This window comes from Saccoglossus kowalevskii, chromosome 14, assembly GCF_978046115.1.
Source record: "Saccoglossus kowalevskii chromosome 14, keSacKowa6.1, whole genome shotgun sequence".
Taxonomy (NCBI): Eukaryota; Metazoa; Hemichordata; class Enteropneusta; family Harrimaniidae; genus Saccoglossus; species Saccoglossus kowalevskii.
In genome coordinates this window covers 15,708,264-15,735,435 of record NC_140654.1, presented here as the reverse complement: position 1 = coordinate 15,735,435, position 27,172 = coordinate 15,708,264, and the positions used below count along the sequence as shown (strand labels likewise).

Here is a 27,172-nt window from a genome sequence, read left to right as displayed (position 1 = left end):
AAATGACAGTCCATGAAAGTGTTCGCCGGACAGATACACAAAAACGCACTTTACCCAAATCAGTGTTAATTATCTGTTATATACATTACTGGGCTTAAACGGCATTGACAGAAATCAAACTCTTATTTAAAATATAAAAATATTGCAAATGATTACCTAGTGTTTAAACCATAGACCTTAGAAAACATGGACATGCAACTTCTGTCTGAGACAAAAGAAATTTGAACTTCCTGTGTGCAACGTGGGTTACAATCTTCCTGTATGTCATCGAATAATCACATTAATACATATATCTAGTAGATTTATACACATCTGAAACAGTTTTAGTTGTTATCTTTTCATGCTTTTTTTTTTTATAAGTTATGCTGTGCCAATATCCTCAATTATCAGTGTATAAAGGGTGAACTAGGCTATGTTCTAAATATGATCAAGAATCTAATTGTATACATTTAATGACACAAATTTTAACAGGTCATTGTTAACCTTTAGGCAGAATTATCAAAATCAAAGGTAGTTTTGCTTGCTTGTTCGTCTTTAACCATCATTTCTACATCCATCATATCAGTTCCTATGCATTTGTCTTCTACATATACTGCGCAATCCTCTAAACTGTCTTCATTGCGTCTACACTTCGCTCTGGACTTCCTGTATCCCACCATGCACTGCTTGATAACATTATCATATGGTTCTAAAGAATGCAAGCATCTGGGTAAAAAATCCCACGTACGCATACACTTAGGCAAACATCCAGGACATTTTGCCTGCATAATATTGATTGCTATAACAGCTAACGTGATGGATCCAAATACGGCAGAGAATAAAGCAAGGTACTGCCAACCAGCTATAGAAATTAGCAAGACTGTAAATGGGAAAATGAAGAAGACTACTAATAGATACGCGATTGAAAACCACCTGTACACAGCCGTTGTATTACCGAGAAACTTGGCACCTCCGATGGGAGGCCGGCGCATAAAAGGAATAGGATAGAAGATTGCTATTGCAGTTAAATTGAAGAATAAGTGGCATAGTGATATCTGGACACCTTCTTCGAAATCTTGTGAATCGGAGCTTGCAAATGCCGCGAGTAAGCTGGTGAATGTTGTCCCGATATTCGCTCCCAGAGTTAAGGGATACATTCTGGCCAGTGTTATAACACGCATGCCCACAAGTGGAGTCAACATGGACGTGAAAACAGAACTGCTCTGCAGTAACATTGTGAAAAACGCGCCCAGCAACATGGCGACGTATCCGGTCAACCACGAAAGGTATCCTGGGAAATTGGCATTCAAAAACTTCTTGGTAGCGTTGGCGGCGCTGCCGCGCAGCATTGATCCAAGCACTTTCACGATGCCGATCAGACATCCCATGAGAAGCGCCAGCGACACCACCAACAGAATAAGACCAATGATCTCATCAGCCAGGTCGCAGTGGGCAAACAGGAAGTCACCTGAAATTAATAAAATTTGTGTTTGTATCATGCACCAGCTAACGTTACTACCATGGCGAGAGTTCCAGTCGGCCGACATTCGCACCGCCGAACAGTGATAAGGAATTGAAACGTTGAGAAAAATAAATTTGATTCACTCACATCTTTCAATGTATATCGTGTAGTTATATACTTCTTCAACCCCTGTGTAATTGGTACCATTAACCGAATAAAATACGGTTGTATTGTAACACACATTTTCATATTCACACCATCTATCTACTAAACTTTCTTCACCCGGTTCCAGTTCTCCTAAAGCAATCTTCTCCAAAACACCCATATCAAGCTAATAAACAATGGCAATAAATTTAAATATTAGATATTATTTCTTTATAATATTGAAACCATATTTATAAATAAATATTAGAATTACATTTCTACCTACCTGTATGATTTTGTCCACGATTGGGTCTGTTATTTTAATTCTGTCGTCAGATCCGAACGAATCTAAATTAGAATTATCAATGATTGCCGATGTCAGGTGGTAGAGGTAGCCAGTTGCCATTTCAAGAGGGAGCAATACGAGAACCGCCAGCCAATTAAAACAGTCGTGGACGGTAGCCCCTGCGAAGGATAACCTGAATGTGTCTCGATCTCCTGCCTGTCCCCCGGCAACGATTGTGTTGGTAACCGATGTGCCAATGTTGGCTCCCATCACCATGGGAATAGCTTCCTGGACTTGAATCACTGCCGAAAAAGGGGCCGCATTGTGAGTTTTCTATATGCGTGTGTGCCAATGGCACGTTCTTTGTTGTAGTATTACAATTAAGGAGAATATCATATATTAACTACCATTGAAATGTCCATCATAATCAATTACATTAATAATGTGTATACAATAAGGTTATTACGAACATACCGAAAGTATCCTCCTAATAACATTTTTTATATATCTTTTCCTCCAACGGATACATTGTGGGAATGCCGAAATACAAAACGTTTAGAATAGTTTGAGTGAACTTCTTTGTGTGGAGTTCGGTCAAACTCTGGTAGCAGCCATGTTTGTTTGTATTATTAGAGGACGCTTACGTGCGTAATCGTTCAATATTTGGGATTCGCATTTCCCAATATGGTAGGATGAAAATACTCAGTGCAATACTTATGGCGTGACGGTGACAGATGCATAATAAAGGTATTTATACTCACAATCGGCTGCTACCATGGAAACAATAATTGACGTTGTAGCGCTTGAACTCTGGAGTAGCACCGTAACCAACATGCCAATCATTAATCCCGTGATTGGGTTGTCCAATAATGTACTGTCTGAGAGAGCCGCACCTGCTGCCGATCCACCAATCAGCGTGAAGGCGTCACCCATCAAGGCCAGGGCGACGATAAAGAAGTAGAGAAACGAGAATATCAGGATTGGCTTCAATATCCATCCAATCAGAACACGTTTCACCTTCCCACTTGTTGTTAACTCTACGTATGGAGAAAGAATGTTGTTATCAAATGTATAAAGAACACAACAAAAGACTGTGAAAAGTAAGACAAACTCAAATAAATTTATCAAATATGTTTTCGTGGAATAATGCTCCTCAAAGTTGATGCTATGTCATGTGTTACACGATACGGATGAAACATTTTGCATAATTTGAATTTATTGTAAATAAACAAAAACAAGTATAATGAAGCCATGTTCTGTCAAAATAAATATATATATATATATATATATTTATATATATATATATATATATATATATATATATATATATATATATATATATATATATATACTTAACACTTTGATTTCTGCTAAAGATTACAGAATTTATCATTCAGCAGAACAATCGCACATAATAATTTAACATCAAAATACACAATGACAGCTTTTATTGTAATCCATTATTCTATCTAGTTTGAAATTTTGAATAAACTCGAAAACTAGTCCTGTAATATTCATGGCCGTAATACCCCGGTCTCATTAGGTACCTACTGGTAAATTACCACAGTAGAGCCGTAGTTACTCGAATATGCCTATATTGTGAGTATTCAGTAACCCACGAATGTAACAACCAGTGTGCAATAGGCCCATCTCACGCGGCCAATCAATCAATGGAAGTGGTGGAAGCAGTCGGTCTGGGCCTCCTTCTAATACAAGCGCCGATTGGTCATAAATATATGGCGGGCGTATGTTTTTAATACTCATCTATACAAATTGAATTATTTGACGCACTACTATTACACGAACGCGATCGCGCATATCACGCCATTTTAACCGCTTGACGGCCAAAGTCAAATAAACTGTATAATTTTATCGTATTTTTCTGCAACATTGATCGAGATCTTGAATTAAAAAAGCATTGAAAAAAAAAAACATTATAGAAAAATAGCGGGAAATATTCTGGCGCTCAAATTGTTAAGCCAATAAAAACTGGGGCCATGCCTACAGAGGTCGACGACCTTGCCTTCGTTAAATTACGGAGATAAATTTGTTCACTTGTCAAATGTGGCTTTCACGTCAAGTTATGAATTTAATCCCGAATTTAAAAAAATAAAAACTACATGTTACAGTTGGTAAATGGCCTTATTTACCACAGACTGAAGGTTAAATCCTCCAGGTCATTCAACTCACCAGACCATTTTGGTTGGTTCGATTCTATATGTGGCACCAAACTCCAGGGGTCGATTTCATCCTGTTTCTTCTTCCCAGTATCCACTGGCGTGTCGTAGGTGTCCTCCGTTTCATTGTTCGGTTCAACGGAAACAACTGGGAACTTGGCGCAGTATGCTTCCTCGTCCGTATTTACGTATGGAAAGTTATTTCTGTCGACATTGGTAGCATCCATGGCTTCATTGAACTTCGTAGAGTACTCGCTTTCTGTTGATAATTTCATGTTAGCAACACGATTGTCACTGAACGTAAACTGTACTAGAATAACTGAAATGCTCGCACCTGTGGTTAACCATGGCTAGTAAAACTGAAATATGCCACGTGGTAAAATATGATTTATTTGACATAATTTATGTTACCACGCCATATTTCCAATCATGTGGACTGCACGTGTTAATATTCAATTCCCATAGTACAAATACCGCACTATAGTGTTGTGTAAATCACTACTATATGAAAACATAGGGTGGTGAGTTTTATGTGACCCGAATCAGGTTGTACAAAACAATCCGGTAGTTGATTTAAAGTTCGCCGCCACGTGATGAAGAATATGATTCTATTCTATTCTATTCTATTCTATTCTATTCTATTCTATTCTATTCTATTCTATTCTATTCTATTCTATTCTATTCTATTCTACCACTTGTGAGAACTAATAATGTATGCTATCATTACACAGGATCATCCCAGAAATATGTGATGGCCGGATCTAACCAGTAGCAATCTATCCGTATCTATGTTTTCCCGGTGAAAGTGACCTACTCACATGAATTCGGCTTTGAAGACGTTTTCAACACTGGCTGTCGATGTCACGGGTAATCGGTCTATCCTACTCGGCCCATCGGTCGTCCATCTCAGTAGATGTTCATATCGGGGACCCCTATATTTATATGATTTTATCTGGCGTCAATTCTAAAAAGAATTCCTTAACTGAGTGTCCGTCATTGGCTGTCTGTCATGACGTACCCTAAAATATTATATTGACAATAAATTATTGATAATAACTAGATTATAACATATAAATCAAAATTGTTGATATACATCATGCAAACACAATCGATGTGGGCCGGGGGTTATTCCTACCAAAGGACAATTGTAGTAATATCTCCCTAAAGACGTGGAAGTTATATTGCATGCATTCTGTCGATCTCACATAGACACATTGACACAATATATATATATAGTGTGAGTGCCGAGTTATAAACTATTGAAACACCGCTTCGTCGGCAAACAAGATTGTGACTATTTTGTGAGTTATGGCGCTGTAGGAGTGAAATACATTTATAATAAATTCGGTGCTCAAGTGGGGAGGGAGGCGACAAGGCAATTATCACTTACTCCACTTACTCTGTCTTTTCTTTAGCCCCCCCCCCCTCACTCATAAGGATCTGCCAGTACTGACCCCCTTTTAATCGTGAAAATGGGTCTTTAGATGATGGCATTGGTTCTGCATCGAACACTGTGATTCGATTGAGTTTGCGATTGATGCGAATCGATGCAAAACCTAACCTTATCTTGTCTTATTTACAAAAAAATGGGTGAGGCACAAGGTGAATTTGATGTTTCAATTATACCCATCACTAACATGCTCTTAACGTCTGTCATTGCGAATGGTAAAAGGTATGGTTTTGACCTAACCGGCTCAGATGTTACTAATTTAATATCATGCTCACCAATTTCCAGGACAATCAGTGAGAATATAACAACATTCTCTCATAACTCCACCAATCTCTCTATGTTGGTCGACATTCAACTCATGACCAACATGACAATCAACAATTGTTTCCTTGCACTGAATGACACAGTCTCCAATACATCACTATTACCCAGTACTGTCGGCAATATTAGATTAAACAACTGCAGTGCACAAACAGTTCGTCACACCTGTAACCACGTTATTGTGATTCATTTTGTCCCTTTCATAATATGCTTTCAACAAGTTAGTATGGTAAATTTTCACCTTGTTTTTCACATCCAATTGGTAATCCATCATACCCACCTTCTCCTTATTTACAAATGATCCCTGCCATTGCATCAACAACTTATTGTGGTCAGTGGGAAGTAACACTAACACTTTGTCATCAGGTTGGCTTTCCTACCATAATACTTTTTGTATCTAAATTTTGCCTTGGCTAACTCAGCTTGAGCCAATTCACATGTCTCTTCAAGGCGATTTCGCAAACCAGGGACATACTGGTATGTAGTTTCAACCTCTTAAGCTGTGGCCTCCTTTGTTCACAACTCTCTTAAAATCATTATTGGGCCCTCATTGTTCTGCCATAAATAAGATCGAAGAGTGAAAACCCTAAATATTTCTTAGCAGCTTCTCTATAGGCAAACAATACTGGGTCAAGATACCTATCCCAATCCTTGGGCCGTTCTTGACACTTGCGTTTTAACACGCTTTTCAAAGTAGCATTAAACCGCTCAACCGAACCATTAAATGCTGGATGATATGGAGTAGTTACTAATTGTATAATAGACAACATTCTAATCGATTCCTTCATAATGTCAGATACAAACTGTGTCCTTAAATCAGTTAAAACTTCTTCGGGTACACCAACCCGACTATATATATATATATACTGACTAAAGCATCAGCAACCACTTCTGAAGTAATTTTCTTTAACACTACAGCCTCAGAGTATCGTGAAGCATAGTCTACAACACTTAAAATGTACCTATGACTGATCAGACCAATCAGATCCATAGCTATAATTTGAAATGGAACTAATGGTACCTTGCTAATACGACCCCTAGGAGTGGTCTTATGACATATATCACATGACCTGCAATATCTAATATCATCATCCTGCTTACCAGGCAAATAAAACTGAGTTGCTATTCTACATGTAGTCTTCGTAGCATCCAAATGACCTGCCATAACTGACTCATGAGCAACTGCTAGTACTTAATCATGGTAACACAATGGTATAACTAATTGGGTGCACACTCGTACTCTATCAACATGAGGTGACTGAAACTCTCTATACTTTAGCACCTTGTTCATCACAAACCTTGCCCGATTGCTACGACCTGTGATCAACTCCTCACTTGTACTCACTAACTTCCTAGCATGCTCTAATGTGGAATCACACTTATTATGCAATTCGGAACTATAAGCCTACATAATGGACTTTTTCCAGCTAACTTCTGATCTGTACAAATTCAACAATGTCATCCTGACTAGAATCAATGGAGGGTTCACAACCACGCACTAACTGAAGGCTCTTTAACTCAACACCTAGAGAACAACTTTCATGAATATAGGGCACACTAGCCTGACTACTAGTAGATGAACAACCTTCATTACCGGTAGAACCGTGACGGCAATACCCTTGATATCGCGTGTATTTTGCTAAGTGATATTGGTACTATTTGAAAAAAAAACAGTAGCAACGAGGCAACTTACTAAGATCGCATGGTTTTACGGTTGGTCTTCATGAGCTGTTGGCAAAATAATATGATTTCGCAGCAGATGTTGTCACTTTTCCCTCAGATTTAGACGGGTCCCGCTTGTCCGCGCACTGCATGAGGCTTACTGCGAAAGTCACATAGATACGCGCGCCCTTGGTAGACGTTCGTCAAGACGTTCATTGTTGACGAAGGGGACCGTAATAAAGTATATAATCAATGTTTAAACAAGCAATTGAACTTTGTTGAACAACGCTGAATCTAAGGTTTAGTCAGTCATGAATGTTGAAATGAAATTACTCGATTGTACGGGAAGACTCTATAAGGGTTGTTCTGTAGAATGTTTTATAATGGGGACGAACAAACTGTAAACCGAACCAAGTAACGCGAATCCGGGCTTCACGAGAATCCAGAAATAACCAGACCTTCCGCTGACATGCATCAATTATATAATTGACGTGAATATATCGTGTCAATGTATCATTATTTGGCAGTAAGCAGTAATTAGTAAGATTGGAGGCGACCCAATCTTGATCTCACGTCAATTTAATCGTAATATAAATTACCGTCATGTAATTTGTCTTAAATAAGCTTTCATGATTTGTGGTGTGGAATCGAACATTTATTATCAGTTAGCGACGTCAATAAATCACAGTGAATATTGTATTTATCGAATATATGCGGCGAAATTGGGCGAAATTCAAGGGAACAGCCACCGAAAAAATTACTACAGCAAAATCACATGTTCTCCTGATGACTAAAAACCTATACAATTTGAGACATTAACTCGCCAGAAATTGGTTACTTGATCGAAAGTGTCGTAATAAACATATTAATCATAACATTAAGCGGAAAGCCAATTGCATTTCAAACACCAAGTCATTGAACTGATATTTTAAAATCTCTCCATAATAGCGATCTTTGTAATCCATTACACTTACAATATCAGCATATTTGTCTCAATAAGAAGACGGGATCGGAGTACGGCTTAAATATTAGCTCAACTGTACAACGTTTCGTCTTTCAGAATATGATTGAGTTCTAAAGACGCTGAATGTAATTTGCTCAGTTGTTTCTCGGAGGAGAACTCGGCGAAATAACACATTAGACCATGATTGGAACTACCCAATTGTACTGATCCTTCATTAAGATGTAAAATTTGATATGGTTGCGAGACACGTTTATTGAGCATTAATTAAATCGATCCAAAATAGCGTCCTTGTTCGTCGGTTGCACTCTGATACTGCGATATTATGGCTTTCACGTAGTCCGACCAATACGAGGCCACATCAAGAGCCTTGTTTTGGTGATAAGGTCGAGTCAAACGCTTGTCATGTTGCACTCACATTATTTCTTATTGTCTCATGCAACATCAAAACGTGCGCTGTCTATATTACCAATACTTGTCATGGTAAAACATGTCATACATTCGAAACACCGCTGGGCATTTACGCTAGACCAGTTCAACATTTGAAATGATCACAGATATTGTGATACAGTCGATGTACGATTCGTGTAGTCCACATGGTCAGCACATGTCACGTGATTTACAATCAGCGATACGCATAGCACAGACGTTCTACTTTATTTTGAACCATTTGTACAAACCCGGTAGATATCAACTCATCCAGCAAGTAATACATATCACCGCTTGATGGCGCTATGAATAACTCGATGGCTATCGTGATTGACAAGTCACCGCAAGAGACACAGTTTGGTAGATATGTACTAATACACGGGTTCTTCAAATAAGCGGAGTTGTCTATATAATTATACTCACTCACGTTATATAAATCCACACCATACAGTGGATATTATATACGGGCAAGCAGGTTAGTTTTGCCATTTAGAATACACACAAGCCTTAGAATATAACAAAAAAGTACCAGTGGCTGACGATGTTGTCAATTCGTGTGTTACATTTAATCTCTACCGTTGAGTTAAATTTAGTTGTCCACTAAAATATGTTACTTATTTTTATTATCCTGAATACCAACCGCCGTTTGCAAGACACAGAGAAGCAACCTTAGTTTTTAGAAATATGTTCCCTGTCTGTAACACAACATTTATGAATTTCCTAATAGCGTTAGATCCTGATCATTTCAGGCCGGTTTCATCGTTGATATATAACGGTGAACACAACGTCGACAGCGTTAGAGTGTGAGAGTATCACAAGACAATAAACTTAGCATGTGAATACAATAATGATGTGATGTATCTATGAAGTATTAGACCACGTCGTGACCGCCATAGCGTTGAATGTCAAAAACAATTACCGCCCATACTTTGTCAGTCCAGAGTATTTATTTCCCTAAAACAATACGTGCTTTCACCGTTACCAAAGTATACTATTTTGTTTATAAAGTCTCAATTTCTGAGAGAAAATATCACAGTCCAGTCAAACGAATGCATGCCGAATCGCAAATAATACTTCAGCTCGCAAAAAAAATGACAAATCAATTAACAAACCCAGCCCACGTCAATAGGAGCCCCCCCCCCTTACCGAATTTCTGTATCCGCCAATGGTCCGAACCTTAAAAACTCCGACTTGTTGATGGGGAACTCCACTATTCTAGAGTTTTCAGAACGATTGCATATAATTATCTATAAACTGTAAAAACATCACTTGTCTTAGAAAGAGTTAGTAAGTCGAGGTATCGTTTGTAAATGTGTCATTATGTAAACAAGGTGTATATGTAAAACTGTTGCATACTACCCTGCTGTGTTATATCTAATGGCCGCAATGTACACGCATCATAACTTTGAAATATTAAAATCGCATTACAATAACCTCCCGAATTAATTATTGTTCCATGACACTTGTATCAGGGGGAAAATTCTTCTCCTCTGGGTTCTCCACACGTGTCAGGGGGGAATCTTGTCTCTGTCCCTATACACGTCCCCTTGAGGTACGGGATCGGGAAAGTCGTTTAAACCTTACAGTCAAATAGACGCACACAACAAAATACGTTTCAACTCTCGTCTTAGTCGGTCAGTCGAGCAGTTTATAAGACACAGCGCCCTGGGGAAAAGTTCCCAAGTCTATCGCAAGGCTGACCCAAGACTCTCCTAGACTAGACTCTAGACTGCGTCAAGACTACCTTAGACTGCCTCAGACTGAGTCTCTCCTCGTGTACTCGCCAAGACCAACTAAACTCTCTTTATTCACTTTCAAAACCTTAACCAATTACAAAGCAGTTAAAAGACTCTAAGGCGTGGCCTTCAATCATACAGCCAATCACACTAAGTACTGAACACGTCATATTTTTTGATTAATCGTTCACTATATTAGTAACTGTCAGAAATAGTAGTCCGAATAGCGACGGTTATATCGTAATTAGTTCCAAATCACTGAACCAAGTTCCGTCCAGAACCTTGCATGGGCCTAAACGATGACAGACATAACACAGCCACTCGCTAGTAATCAGCTAATTAAGTCGATTAACAGATACGTGCAAATAATTTCATCATACTTGCATATCAGTCAAGTCAAGTTGCTTACTAGTAAATTAGAAGTCTTAGAATGCTAATATGGCTCGAACCTGTTTGCTCTACGGTGCAACCTTCTTTCACGTGTTGCTCACCACACAGTAAGCCTCACAGTACAATTTATTGTCATTGTCAGTTACAATCACAACTACAATTTGACCCAGGAGAAAAGACACCGCATGCATTCTTTTCGGCAGATTTTTTTTTCTCGGAATAACAAACAGGGTCAGATTTTGTATAACTCATTGAGATTTAAAATTGGGTCTTGTTACTGGCCGTCTTTGTTCTGCTGAATTACTCGTCATGATAGTCGATTCATTATGTCCACATGGTAAGCGCGTGACACGCGATTTACAATCAACAATAATATGTACTGCGCTGCCAAAATTCCTCGTAACTGTATCCACCCTCTCCCTCCGTCGCAAGTACGAATGCCACCACTTGGTGGCGTTTTCTGTGGTGAACGGTTCATGAGAATAAGTCGTTACCATTACGTCCATCGTGGTAAACAGGTGAATACAGTAGTCTCGTTGCAAAGTTTGGAAGTTGTCAATTTGATTTAGAAACAGGTAGCTTTGTTCAGAAGCCGCTGCCTTTCTGAAACACCAAAATATGAATTTCCAAGTAATAAAGTCTGGACTTGACAAATAAGAATAGACACACATGAACGAAAATCGACAGCAGCAACTGAAGTGTCGGTGAAGGTTACGCTAGAAGTGCGTACGTTTTTCAATGGTGCCTTTGCTCGAATAATGAACCCCCTCACATATGTATATTTGATGCTATAACCTTGAGCAATTTGCAATGACGAATCTATAACCTCATGATTTATTTCGAAATATCGTCAGGTTATCACCATCTATCACATTTTTTTGCTCTCCATACTTGGCGTGGACACGTTACTACGTGTGTCAGTGCTTCCAAGCCCCTTAGTAGTATGAGAATATATAGTTAAAAGTTGTGATAGTTGCTTTACTTTCGATACATTTATAATTTTGGCGTTAAGTATATGTATCCAGTGACACAACCACCAATACATGCCTCCTGAAGGTATGCATAATACACACTTGAATATGTGGAACCCAAACATTATTTTGTTGATGCGCAGAACAGTTTTCGACTTTTTTTAATTCAATTCAATTCAATTCAAGTTGATTTATTTTATATGTCATATACTATTCCTACCTACTCATTGTGTGAAAGAATATGTATGAAAGGTAGGCACATTTTATACTGTGCTAGAAACATGAACTCAAGGTCGATATTCTGGACTCACTTAATACGATTCAGGGGTCTCTAACGTGATTGGGATGAGTGACACCGTGTGAGACACATGTTGACACAACACACGCCACGCTGATGTTATGATTGATGGTTTCAGGGTAGGTATGTGTATATATATATACGCACGCCGAAGCAAATAGACATGATCATATCTGAGAGTTTCCAGCCGCCGGCAGGTACAAGAGAACGTCATACGTCTTCTTCAATAATAATTTCTCAGTGCTGCTACGTTTACCCGATTGAGACAGAAATTATCGGTAAGTGAATAAACCTAAGTTTAAACTTTCAAATTAGTCGCATGCCTTTTATTGACCTTCTTTAATACAGACTGACTTATTAATATACGATTTACAAACGCTGGATACATTAAACTACGTCGAACAAATGTTATGAGCTTAAATAATATGGAACTTTCGGCCCCACATTAAAACTGCCTTCCCACTATGTCTCATAAGCAGATCAACTCCCTCTGATTTTCGCGATCACCATGAAAATGGTAAAATCAGTTGGTATGGCAACAAATTCTGAAATAATGGAGCGCTGTTACTAACCTGTATTTGACAGAAACATGGCCATGATGACTAATCAACAAAATCGAACATAATTTCCATTGATATAAAAACACCATATCATTTGCATGTTATTTTATTTGCATTCATTTTTGTCCCTGTGATGCCTACGTTGCAAAGGGGGGGGGGGCGAGATCATGCCAAATGCAAATGCAACTTTGAACTGCGGTTAGATATGAACTAACATATGAGCACATTTAATATTCGTTCTGATCAATAGATTTGAAATATGATATATTATATTCGTCCGTACATTGTGATAGGTATTCAAAGAATTGTATATTGCTTCGTTTTGTTTTCTGGAAGGAATGGAAGCATGAGTTTTAGTAGGATGCGTAATGTATGTAGAACACTGGCGCCAGAGTAAGCGTGACTGTTTCTATGTTGTCAAGATCCATGGCTGGTGGTGGGTGTTCAGAAATGATCATCGGAAATTCAATAGTTTAGAAGCATTTTACTCATAATATTATATTTGTATCTGATGCATTTATCGTCACATCCACTAAAGTATTTGTTATGTTGTAGGCATGTAATGTTTATACAAATGTAGTGAGAACTAACAGTCATCATATTGCGATCTATGTAACACAGTGAGCTTAATGTGATCATAGAGGGCGCTACAAGACTCGGGTCATTCTGTGCCGCTTACACAAATCGTCGTCTTCCTGCTTTGTCTTGAAAGATTCGTAATCACATGAGAATATAGTTCAATGCTTTCAATGAGACCATTTCAGAATTAGGCGGCACTTCCATATACACAGACCAAATCATCATATTTTATCAAAATAATTCAAATTTAAATATAAGCACATATTGTCAAATTTTAGTTAGTCACCTGTAATTACTGTTCTTAATTCATCAGCAATATGAGACGAAGAGTCTAATATATAATAAGGGCGGGGTATCGGTTAATTTTGTTTTGTTACACCACCAACACATCAATTAAGGTGATACGAATCGTAACGTGGCCCTGGAAACTGTATATGATCTTGCATTAGAAGGAAATCCGTCAAACCCACAATTCCTCAGTTCGGACAGGCACGAAACAAATGGGGAATAATGAAGATTTGTTTTCATTTTTTTTATTTTATTTTATTTTATTTTATTTTAGTGTTATTATATTGTCATGACGAAAAATATATTGACAATAAACTGCACGATTACAATTATCATGCTTGTTCGTTACCGCAATTAAAACATAACAAACAAGTTTATCTTGCGTTATGCAAATGCAGGTTCGAGGCCCGTGAATCACTTCACCGCCCACCCAAAGTATCCCTCATGGAGTCCACATGCACAATTGTGCTGCACCCAGTGGTGCGATTTATTGACAGGTCCTTTGTCGGAAGAGATTATCTTTCAGACAAAATGAGTCCGAACTCTAATTCAAACGTTAGCTAACTACCTATCACTGTGATTAAAAGTCGAATGCATTCGATAAGAATTTGACATGCGTCACATTTGCGGGTAGTTTTCCATTTCCGTACCAGTTGGCTCAGTCAGTGACTGCCTCTCATATCGGCACACACCTAGCTACTGTTATTACCGATACTGTCGGCGGTCGACTTCAGCTGCCGCAACTGCTTAGATATATTGCCTTGCAACTGCCATAGACTACGACCAGCAAGTACATATTGTGAACAGTGCTAGCATAACCCAACTGTATCTATCCATAGTCTGCGTAAACCATCTGTCTTCCAGCGTTAAGCTTTTCATTAGAAGGTATTTATTTTCCGAATAATAGTCGTATATATGTTGCATTACTCATTCATGTGACGAGTTTTGAACATCGAGAAATTAGTATGTGTGTATGCGAGACGAATTTGGGGCCCAATGGGGTAAGGGCGGTTGAAATAACGTATGTATGAACCATGTTGCCGGGGAATGGTAAACATTAGGTAAACATTATGCTATTAGAATCTGAACAAATACAACGTGCACTGTAAGAATATAATATAATAATAAGTTGAATATTTGCTAAAATAACATGAATTTGATGATGTGATCATGAATTCACAGATTGCGATTATTTTCAATTCAATGTTCAACATACATACTATGACAGTACCTTCAATATTTTGTCAGCGTAAAACAATATATGTTTGGATCTTCGAGATGTATCATGCAAATTTGTTTAAATAATACAATTATTGTTGACTGCGAGATCCCGGGTTATGCGTGAAATCGAACGAAAAAACAGGACAAACAAAAATCATAGCGTCGTAGTTGCTTCCGTGCTTCGCGTCAAACGCGAAAATATTGATGGGTATTTCCCAGCTTAATAATGTGCTATCCACACTTGATGATGGTTAATGTGAGGGTATCTCAACGCAAGGATCGCTATTACGACATTGAGCTATAAAAAAGGAAACATAAACTCAAAATCAAATCGTTCGAATTTTGTGATTTTCGGTTCGCACCTTTCACGCAATATGCGAGATCTCGGTGAACGGAAAATGGTCTATTAATATCTACTATGGTTGTAAGGCAATCCAGTTTGTTGTCACATTCCATGCTGTTTTAGATCCTCGCAAGTTTCCTTTCAAGTTTATTACCTTTAAATGTCCTCAGTTGAGCTGGTTTGTTTCAATCCGTACTTTGACTTAAAACATCGCATTTTGTTTGACCACGTCGGTAATATTTGGCTACACTGCCACAGCCGTTTACGTCCCAAACAATGGGTACAGTAAATTTGCGCCATCGATCGCCGATTTTTTTTATCTCCACAATTTAGTGAAATATACCACTCCCTGTTAATCTTTCTGCAAAATTGCATGGTACTGTTTCACTAATTATTGTCTCGGGGTAGATAAACATTGAGCAAAATGTTGGTGAGCAAAGTTCTTCAAATCATCGGACTTCATCACCAAATGAGAAAAGGAAACCTCGTTGTAACACCCCACCTCCCGGAAACACATAATGGCCAACACTTTGAGCTAACTAAGGTGGGTAAAAAGATTGAATTTGTATTTAACATCTATATTCAAACGTCCGTATATTTGTTTTAAAAAGTTGCATTGCAATAGACATAAAGCTATATTGAAATACCGAAGTGTAAATAAATGGTCGGAATACAGTGTACGTGAGACCACGCCCTCTCGAGACTTCAAACAATCATCATTAAACAGTTTCAAGAGAAAGTTTCGCTTACCATTTATGGCAAGATTTCCATATCTGATTCGTTGAGCAAAATTATACTTACCACTCATCCAACCTCTATTTTCTCAGATTACAAAACTCGTTCTTAATACTACATTCGTCGGTTCGCGGTGTGTTGGGCTGGATACCACGCGATGTGTACAACGCGTGTAATATGCATTGTTTGTTTATACGAAATTCGTAGCGTCGCGACTGTGGCACTGTTAACTACAATATTGCTCTCTCAAGTTGTTCACTGTTTAAAACAAGACAGTCATCATCGTGGTAGCGTACACTGTAACGCGCTATGATGTTCGTATGTTATTGTAGGTGTCATTTAAAAATGAAAGCGGTTTATTCATACGATATTCCGACTGCATTACTCCTAAAAGCAACGACCGAGGGTATCACTAAACGCCCGGTCACACCACCCGAACATTGTTGGAGCGTTCCTTCAACGGTAGAGAGGGGGCGGAATTTAGACAACGCTCGTCACCGCGCACAAAATGGGAAAAAATCGAAAACACGGGCGTTGCCTTAGAGGTGCGCCGCTGAAGCCGGCGTTCCTTTAGCGTTGGTTTATCGGCAGCGAGCGTTGGTTTAGCATTGACGCGAGCGTTGATAGAGCGGCGTTTCGCGCATGCGTGCGTTGGCTCGGCGGGGTTTTAAAGTTGGTTTAGCGGCATACCGCCCGGGCAAAGCTGGCGAAGCAGCGGTGGTCCAGCGTTCAAGGTTTGCCTAGCGGACCCCAGCGTCCACGAACTTACGTCTATTGGTGCAAAACTTTACTGAGCGTTGTTAGAGCGGTGGTGAACTTTGCCGGAGCGGAAAATTGCCCGCTTCTCACCGCTCGCAATATTTTGTGCAGCTCAAAACTTTCGGAGCGGTAGAAGGGACCATCAGCGGCGGCCGAGCGTATACGGCGTTGTCTTAACGGGGGCCAACCTCTGTTAAACGGTGGTGAACGGTAACGAGCGGTGATGACATTTTTTCACAGCTCCAGGAACGCTCCAACAAAGTTCGGGCGGTTTGACCCGGCCTTAACCAATGATGAAAATTGAAATTACGTTAACAAATCGAGTATTTCCGAGTAAAACTGCGTAGTGAATGCTGCTGCGAGTCTTCTGTAGCCATTTCAGCAGTGTTGTCATGTTAAAATTTGTTTCTGCAGTGCGCCTTCCAGTTGAAAAAAAAAAGTTATTGTCTGTTTCGCCTTGACGAGATATCTGAGAGCGATCATTTTTGAGTCCACTAGGTCAGGAGTAAAATCATGGACGGGATATGTCTAATTTAAAGTTGACACACATTTTAAATACGTCTAAATATAGTGGTGCGATTGACCTCGGTATATATGTATTCTTCCTTAGAATGGACTTCAAACGTTTCAATTGAATTCAATCTCCCGCCCAATATGTCATTCAACCACACGCCGTTCACGTGGACACTAAGGTTGAATTATTACTAGAGACACCGGCATGTTAATAGTCACAGCGGATAAAGAGTCGTCGCCGGGTTGGACGATCAGATCATTTGACCACGCTCATTGAATACGCTAAGTGAATTTTCCGTTGAAGTTAGCGAGCCCTGCAATTGCTTGTTCCGTGATGAAGACATATGACTGCTAACAATCCCTCGGACATCCAAAAGTTTGCAATTCATTGCTGTCTGTATAGTTGACATATCATCGTCGCAAACATCTGATCTCACAGCTGTGTACCACATTGTAACTCGGCAGGACAGTAAACGAGCGCCTTGAAAGCATTTACCAGACTGTAGAATAAAATAATATACTGTCATCAGGTAACACTATCTACCTTATGTTTAATGGTGAAATTTGAATTGTGCGTACATTATTCAATAGAAATCAATTTATTGACTGTCGTAACATTACTTGTACATTATCTAATATGCTAGTTAAGTATTTAAAAAATCGACAAAAAACACGTGAAAAACAAAGACACACATTATCTAAGCATGGCTAAGCGCGTTGTGACGCGTTTTTTAATCGTAGACAGACCCGCTCATTTCCACATACACGTGGCTTTTAAATATAGCAGTTTTTTCTCTGTATCGTTTTTTAAACTATTTCTTCACTTTTTTATATGATATGCATGGTTCTCGAGCTCGCACCACACGCAAACAATCATGACTTTGGAAACGTTAGTTTATACATAGTGAATTTGAGTCACTCCGAACGTATTGCCACCACGACACAGTAACGAGCAGCCGCACTGTTTGTGACATACTTAATCGGTAAAATACGATGGTACGGACTTTTGGGTCGCAAGATAAACCGAATACTGAACTGAGGGATCGCCAAACAACTATGACCAAAACTAGTAAATGTTTCATGTTACATCGCCTATCGATAATATGAGATGACTAGAAATAAATTTTCGTAGGGGAGGGGGTATTTTTTGTATCTGTCTATGAACTGTTCACAAGAGGCGTATGTATCCAAAATAATTACCATGCATGTACAAATACTATTAACTAATTTGGGACCAGTATAACTTAAAAATGAAATCGTTGGCATTATCTTAGCGTTTTGGTACAAACCAACGATGCGAGACTTACGCAGCACCACATTATTTTCATCAACATTGGCTGTGATGGTTTCACGCGAACTCATTACCCATGATTAGTAATTCGATAAATTATGACAGTAATAAATCTTACCATTGTATATATGTGAAATTAAATGCATGGATATACTTGTTTGCTAATATTAATATAACTGTAATGTAATGTAATGTAATGTAATGTAATGTAATGTAATGTAATGTCATATGACCTAGTGCAGTGCGGTGAGATGTAATATACCACAACATGATGTTAAGTAGAGTGGTGACTTGACTCATTTGCATACCTCGTGGAATAGTTCTAGGGAATTCACCTTTAGTTGTTCTTTTTACCTGAACAATGTATTCATCTGACATAGTTGCAATATAATTTATGGGGCGGGGGGGCTCTTACACGGGTCTCAACATATTACGTACATTAACTAGCTACCCGATTTATAGATTCGATGAATGTAGTTGGGACATGGAATAATAGTACATTTATGTATACTGATGTGCATTTTAAGTGATTGACGACACTAAATTTCCTCGTAACGAAACTGTCCAAAGGGAGATTAGACACAAGCGCGTTGTGTTTTATCTGTGATGCCTGCTTTAACGGTGATCGCTTATAGTAACGATTTTCTTGCGTTCGGTTCACACAGGAAATTGAAAAAAAAAAGATGGAGGGACATTATAAACACATTGGAGACGACGGGGGAAATTATAAACATCTCAACGGAGTGAGTGCACTTTGTAAACACCTTGTAGACGACGGGAAAGACTATAAACATCTCAACGGAGTGAGTTCTTCTTCAAAGTCAGATGAAGTAGTGTGTAATGGTGCTTGTGGGGCTGGAGAAACGGAAATTCCCGATGTACCTACAGAGTTGGAAAGCAATACCGTAATTCTGGAGGATGGCAATGGAGAACAAATCGAAGATGATGGCACGGAGAAAGAAGAGGAAGAAGTTGATCCATGGAGCTTACTACCTGACTTACAGTCAAATCAACCGAAATGGTCTGGTAAGTTAAATAAATGTTTGACTAAGTTGGTTTAAGGAAGGTTTATGAGTCTAACAAAGGACTCAGATTGCATCTTGTGCTTTCACTAGTAAAATATTTAAAAAGTTTTTAACACGTTTTTCACACCTATTATCTTTAACAGAGTTAACAACTTGTGGTAAAGTGAAACGCATTTTGATTGGGTGGATACTAAAACCATTTCTGATATTCGTTTTCGTCTACTTCTTCATCGTCTCCTTGGCATTAATGGGCGACGCTTTCACGCTTATTGGAGGCTCGGCAGCAGGTGCGGCTCTCTCAGATGCTACATTATTGGAGAACCCAATCACGGGGTTGATGGTTGGCATGTTGGTTACGGTGCTGCTTCAGAGCTCCAGCGCCACGACATCTATTATTGTTGCCATGGTAGCAGCCAACAGTAAGTATAGTAAACTATGGTGATGAAAATGAAGATACATGCACATGTAAGCCAGTCACAAATTAACAATCACTGTGTTTTTGTTCTTGTTTTTTTTCACAGTGATTGAAGTCGAAGAGGCCATTCCCATGGTGATGGGAGCCAATCTTGGCACATCGGTTACCAACACAATCGTTGCCGGAGGACAGGCAGGAGACCGAGACACATTCAGGTTATCCTTCGCTGGGGCTACCGTTCACGATTGTTTTAACTGGTTGGCTGTTTTGGTATTGCTCCCTCTTGAATTGGCAACTGGTTACCTCTACAATCTGACTTCAGCAATCGTTGAGGGCTCCAATCTAGAGTCTTTTGGGTCTGATGATAGGGTGAAGATCACCGACCCAGTCGTGAACAAAATCATACAGGTGAGCAGCTACAACATTTATTTAACCTTGACAAAGCAAATTTGTGTTGCGCCTTAAAAACTACTGTGTATTCACTTCCTATTTAAGCCATCACGCTTAATCAATGGCGCTGCTATTTTACTGCAGACTGTCACTCGCACCAACGATGACGACAGCCGTGTATATACTTACATGAAAAGTATAGCCCCTTGCCTGTATAGTTTGGTCCCTGTAAGCCCAAATCACAGATTGTGAATTCCGTCCTAAAAGGCATCACCCAGGAAAATATTGTTTTTATTAAGTCTCGTTCTCGTTTGAAAATTAGATCGACATGGAAGTTTTAGAAGGAATCGCCTTAGGATTACTGGAACCCGGTGAAAAAAGCTTGGTCGATAGATGGTGTGAGTGTGAAGACGTGTATTACAATACAACCGTGTTCGCATCGGTCAATGGTACTAATTACACTGGGGTTGTAGAAGTGTACAACTACACAATATACATTGAGAGATGTGAGTATATCGAATTACTAAATATTCATGCATGACGTAAAAGGTTGTCGCATTTCTGTCAAACTTTGCTTTTCAAAAACAAAATTTTGACAACAGAGAGAAGGAAAGGAACGTCACCTGCGCACGCGCGGGAATTGAGTTCCAAGCGAGTGTGAGAACACACGCTAAAATGCAAAGGCTCATGGGGAGACGCTTGTTTGTAAACAATGACACGCTATGGTCATCTGGCGCATGCGCAGGTAACGACTCCCCGCTTTAATAAATATATGTATTTGCTTTTCGAAAACGCCTAATGCAATGTCGGTATGTTTGAATTTCAGGTGATTTCCTGTTTGCCCACTGCGACCTTGCTGATCAAATTATTGGGGTCATTCTATTGGTTATGTCATTAATACTTCTCATGGGATGTTTGCTCGGCATCGTGAAAGTGCTTGGATCAATGCTGCGCGGCAGCGCCGCCAACGCAACCAAAAGGCTTTTAAATGCAAATTTCCCAGGGTATCTTTCGTGGTTGACCGGATACGTCGCCATATTGCTTGGCGCTTTTTTCACAATGCTACTGCAAAGTAGTTCTGTTTTCACATCCATGTTGACTCCGCTCGTGGGCATGCGTGTTATAACACTGGCCAGAATGTATCCGTTGACACTGGGAGCGAATCTCGGGACAACATTCACGAGCTTACTCGCTGCATTTGCAAGCTCCGATTCACAAGATTTCGAAGAAGGTGTCCAGATAGCATTATGTCACTTATTCTTCAATTTAACTGCAATAGTGATTTTTTATCCTATTCCTTTTATGCGCCGGCCTCCCATCGGAGGTGCTAAGTTTCTCGGTAATACAACGGCTGTATACAGATGGTTTTCCTTAGCGTACTTGTTAATAGTTTTCCTCGCATTGCCGATAACCGTGCTCCTTCTTTCCATAGCTGGTGATATATACGTTGGTATATTTCTTATCATAGTTGGCACAATCGCCTTCGTCGTCATCACAATCAAAATTCTTCAGGCTAAATGCCCCTGTTGTCTTCCAAAGTTTATGCGTACATGGGACTTCTTACCCAAATTCATGCGTTCTCTAGAACCATATGACTCGGTGATTAAAAAGTGCATGGTTGGATGCGGTAAATGCAAAGCAAAGTGTAGATGTAAAAACAGCTCTGAGGATAAGGAAGAGGTAACTAGCGATGTCAAATCTGTCTTTTCGGAAAAGGATGTTGAAATGGTGGTGAAAAACGGCTACGAAATGCAAACCCTGGGTGACAACGATGGCTTGGACAATCCTATGTTTACCGTCGAATCGGAAATAGAATCCACTAACAACGGTATAACGACGTGACACCAACAAACCTATCGTATTTAATAAAAATAATTTTCAGAATTGTATCTCAGACAAGATTTGCTTTCTGGTTACTTTCTAGCCTATTTTTGCTGACTAAAAGATGGGCCTTGAATTATTGAACAATGAGCGGACAATATAGATGCTTCACGACATATTCTGACAAATATATTTAAGACTATCTCCCAATTACCATCGCATAAAACAGTGGGTGATTATTGACAAACATATTATACAGAGTGAACATGTATTTATTTATTTATTTATTTATCTGTGACGGTGCATTAGTTCAATATCGAGGATTAATTATTACTCGTTTCTGACTGATTTCGATTATTATAATGAAAATATTTGCATCCTGATACGTCAATGACGTGGATTTACTTAATCTTGCTAGTGTGATAAATTGTGTATGATAAATTTGACTGAAAAACACGTGACGTAACGCAGTCCTAGATCAAGTGCAACGCAATTGTTCTATGCCATCATACAAATGAAGCAATCAGAGAAAGATGTAAGGACCTTCGGAAGTGACGTCAAAAAGGGAACATATTGTACATCCGCCATATATCATTTGGAGTTATATTCGAGTTTTTTTTTTATGAACCCTAGTGGTCTACAGTGACACTGTTGCTCCATGAGATCACCCGTGTAACAGTTTTACCACATTTAACCACAAGCTCTTTATAGTATTATAACTGCCAAAATACCTCATTAGGAAATAAAGCTGGATAAAATCTCTGTTTTTTTTTACCTAAATGTAAAATAAAAGAATTTTCGTTGTAACTTGTATTTTTTTATTAATCTATTTACATTCGGCACCACACGAAAAAAAAAGAAATCGGACAGAAAGTGACCAACATGATTGTAAATGAAAATTCTAGTAGACTGATAAGGTCATTTTCAATGTACGAAAGTTTCGTATATGTTTGATTCTTAACAACTCAGGTGAAATCGTAACCATTCAATATATTTGCAATGACTAGAACCAGTTGTATTAATAAAAGGAAAACGTACAATCGGCTTTTTGTGTCAGATTTTAATGATTAATGAGTTTATTTAAATTTACAATAATTGGTGTCTACAAATATAAACTAATGTTGCACTTTTCTCAACATCCGGGGTATATATTTTATTGCTTCTCCATATGTCGGTTTCTAAAAGCAGTATTGAGTTTACATTTCCATACCATATTGCATACAATTATATAAAAAGCTTGAAAAGTAAGATATGCGCAATATTTTTTTTTTGAATAAAACACCTGTTTGAAAGATCAGATACTATTTGTTTTGATGTCATGTCCATATAATTTCAGTAGTTTATTTGAAGGAGATTATTAAATTTACTGCTATACTCACTTCATTGGCCGGCTATTTTATTTCAATGAAGCATGCTTGATAAAAAAATGGCGGCCATTTGTGCAGTTGAAGTAGATGAACTGTCCACTGGAGTTTTCATGCGATTCGACCTGAGTACAAAGATGGGATAGATGTGTACATGGGTACATTCTACGTGATATGTAATTCCTGACTGTTCGGCTGATCTTTGACATTTGCTCCGGTTGCACAACGAATACAATGTACTACTAAATATATTATAAATATGTTGTTGACAACCTTTATTGCAAGAGGGTATTTTGTTAGTGCAAAAATAAGTGACAGGAAGTTCTTCCTTTCATATATGAATTACGTCAATTGTAAAGGTTATTCTCATACCAACCAGACCTGGTCAAACCCAGCCACCTGCCAACCCGGGCTGCCAACCTCGACAAGTTCTCGCGGAGTCGGATGCATTTATGAATAAATCTCGGTCTCAGTGGATTTGGTCGATCCATTGTTGTCACAATCTATCGGGTTGTGGGTCGGGCCATATCAGTGTTCAACGTCAACTCTGGTACAATTTGAAAGCAGGTCTGTTCATGAGTCGGATGCACCAACCATGAGGTGGATCATCATGTGGTTCGAAAAAATAGAAAATGCATTTTTCAAACTGTGGCGCCCTCTAGCGACGAGCGTTATGTAATGTAGCTGGCCCGGTTGACAGGAACGCCGGGCAAGTATGACGTTCATAGATTCAACCTGCTGATCTGTACTTGTCCGTTTGTAACCACGTAGTGGTTTTTGTGTTTGTTTCGTGTATTTTTAGAAAATTGTATAGTTCAACTGACAAACAACCACACCAAGTTTTGCTGTGTACCTCTCCCTTCCGCTACTATCTTTGTCATTTCGTTCATCATAGCAGAAATTTGGCTCTATTCGTCATCTTCCTTGTGTATAACCGATCACAATATTCGTTAGTTCCAGCCATATACCCGCCAATCAGATGTCACACCATAGAGATGCAGGATAGCGGACTGACAAGACACGAAGAATTACGAGCATGCGCACGAGCAACCTGCGTCACTGGCTCCCCATGTGGACGCCACTGTATGCCATGTGTTCATCATTTGTTGAATACCGCAGTAGAAACGCGCGATTGATTAGTTAATATTTGATTATATTCATTTGTTCAAATAGATTGACCATGTATGATATTCAGTTATGTCACAACTCAGTATACGTTGATCAGTTAAGCAGTGCAGTTGAACCACAGGGGCTTGACGATCTATTCGTCTCAATGCGTGGACATCTATGGGGCCGATCGACTATGTCCTGGTACAGGACTTTGTCCTTGCTCAAAATACCTAGTAATATAAATTATGGAATTAAGATTGGCACAATCTGAAGGCTGGTATCACAGAGAATATAAATTGTCAAATTTCGCCATATATGCGTAAAATCTGGAAAAATATATGATTTATATGTAATCGGACAACATTTTTCGATAGTCCAGTGTCTTATAAGAACTCGTAACTGGTTTGGACAAGGTATTTTGTATTTTGAGGTATGATTTTCGGCAGCTAGAAAAATGTGTGCACATTTTGTTTCCTCCTTTATCGTATATATAGTGCAAGCTGATCGGCCGGAAACAAATATTAGTGATTTTCGTGGTTTTGGAGCGTGATGATTAAATTTAATAACATATGCTTGCTTTACATTACTAAACTGTTTTAATTCCATAATTTCTATTATTGTGAGCAAGGCCAAGGTCCTGTACCGGGACATAGTCGATCGGCCCCATAGACGTCTATGCATTGAGACGAATAAATCGTCAAGCCCTTGTGAGCTGAACTAGGTCATTGTGTCAAAGACAGGGCGACCTTGCGGGACTCCAACTCACGTTGTTTGGACTTCGTTCAGTTTAATACAAGACTTGTTGTACGTAGCCGTTCTTACTTCAATCTAATCACAACTGCATTTAACGTGACAATTTGCGCTGTGACAAATAATTGTTCCTTTTCCAGTAGTCTAAGATATTCATTTTCAGCGAAAGAGGGTTGACCGTTATTACAAATATGGTTGACCGTCATCATGATTGAAAATGGGGTTGGTCGTTATTACAAAAAAAGTTAGTATTACAAAAATGGCTGGCTGTAGTAACAAATAGGGTTCATATTACAAATATTATTGATCGTTGTTACAAATAGGGGCGATCGTAGTTACAAGAATAGGGTTGTTTATTGCATTTAGTGGTGGTACAAGTGTCAATATAATCTTGCCATACACCTTGACATTTTATATTCCAGGTACCTAAAAGTGAACTTTCCAAGTCGCGATTAGGTTCATCTTTAGTTGTATGCCACAACGTTTAATCCTCTTGACTGTCACGATTGCAACTGGTTTTTGCTAGAACGTGTTATTCAATTTTTTTTTTTTTTTTTTTTTGTTTTACTTTTCTTCATTACGTTGCATATTCATCGATGATTCAAGGGGAATTCGTGCATTTTTTAAAAACATTATTTTTTTTATATGTGTAAAACAAAGAGAATTTCTGAAACGCATGGCCAATTAAGTGTGTCATGTAATATCTCTTCCGTATACAGATCGTTAGATGGGCGGCGATAAAAAACGCGAATAATGAGCGGCATCGATAAGACAATGTCCACGTGAACATTGCACGACATATATTTATAAGATGAAATAAACAAGAAAAGTTCCTTGTCCGTGAATCTCCCACAAGTAATAACATCCTTCAAATTAATCAGTTGATTTTCTACGCTAGTTTTTGGGCACGTTTAATTATGTACAGTATACCGCTACATTATTAGCGTAAATTGTAGTGTTATTTAATACACCAACAACGACCAAGTAATACGGTGTGTGCAGAATCAGTCGGGGCGGTCTATAATCACATACTTATATTTGTGTGTTTCCACGTTGACAATATTTTGCTGTGGACATGATCCGGACATTATTGCTGTGTGCCACCTTCACTTTGCTATGCTGACGATTGAGGGAGCGATAATAAGTACAGCTCAGAGTTGTGATAAACGCCGCTCGCTACGTTGTAGTGTTACTCAGCGACCGATCTAATCATGTCAGCGATATCAACTCGTCAATCTTCCCCAGCCTACTTAGCTACATGCATGTTACATGTGCTTCTTTATTTGTTACAATTGGGGATGTCTCGAATTTCTGTTGATCATTTAAAAAGATATTAGTGTTCGGACAACAAAATAGTTCCTAGATATCTAACCCAAGATTCCATAGAGAAGATAATGATCGACCAACAAATTACAACTGTCAAGTTCACGTTTGAAACCATTATATTGAAAAATATATCTAATCCAATAAAGGAAACGAGTTGTAATTCAACTCATCATTTTCTTATACCGCGGTAGATCATGAGCTTGAATTTAAGTGGATAACATAGACTTTAAATTCATACAATCAAAGAAAAACAATCCACACCACATATAACACACAACTATAATATTATCAATACATGTATACAGATAGTATCGTTAAATGTCTATTTTTCTTAAAGGTCAGACTAAGTTGGAGATTTGAGTAAATGATAAGTAATAACGTAATGCTGAATTGATTTGATTTTCATGGAGAAGAAA

General features: G+C 38.7%; 2 protein-coding genes across 2 annotated transcripts; one reads left to right on the top strand and one right to left on the bottom strand.

Annotated features, from left to right (window-relative positions):
• Positions 1–344: 344 nt before the first annotated feature.
• LOC100376754 (sodium-dependent phosphate transport protein 2A-like) lies at positions 345–4,323 on the bottom strand. Its single transcript, XM_078006092.2, has 5 exons — positions 4,062–4,323; positions 2,633–2,908; positions 1,872–2,173; positions 1,589–1,772; positions 345–1,447 (listed from the first exon to the last, which is right to left on the bottom strand). Exons 1-5 carry the CDS (start codon positions 4,321–4,323, stop codon positions 486–488), a joined length of 1,986 nt encoding a protein of 661 aa, XP_077862218.2. The 3' UTR covers positions 345–485.
• Positions 4,324–19,238: 14,915 nt separating this feature from the next.
• On the top strand, positions 19,239–22,282 carry LOC100376906 (sodium-dependent phosphate transport protein 2B-like). Its single transcript, XM_002741903.3, has 5 exons — positions 19,239–19,581; positions 19,724–19,999; positions 20,102–20,403; positions 20,708–20,891; positions 21,212–22,282. The coding sequence occupies exons 1-5, from the start codon at positions 19,239–19,241 to the stop codon at positions 22,225–22,227; spliced, it is 2,121 nt and encodes a 706-aa protein (XP_002741949.1). The 3' UTR covers positions 22,228–22,282.
• Positions 22,283–27,172: the final 4,890 nt, after the last annotated feature.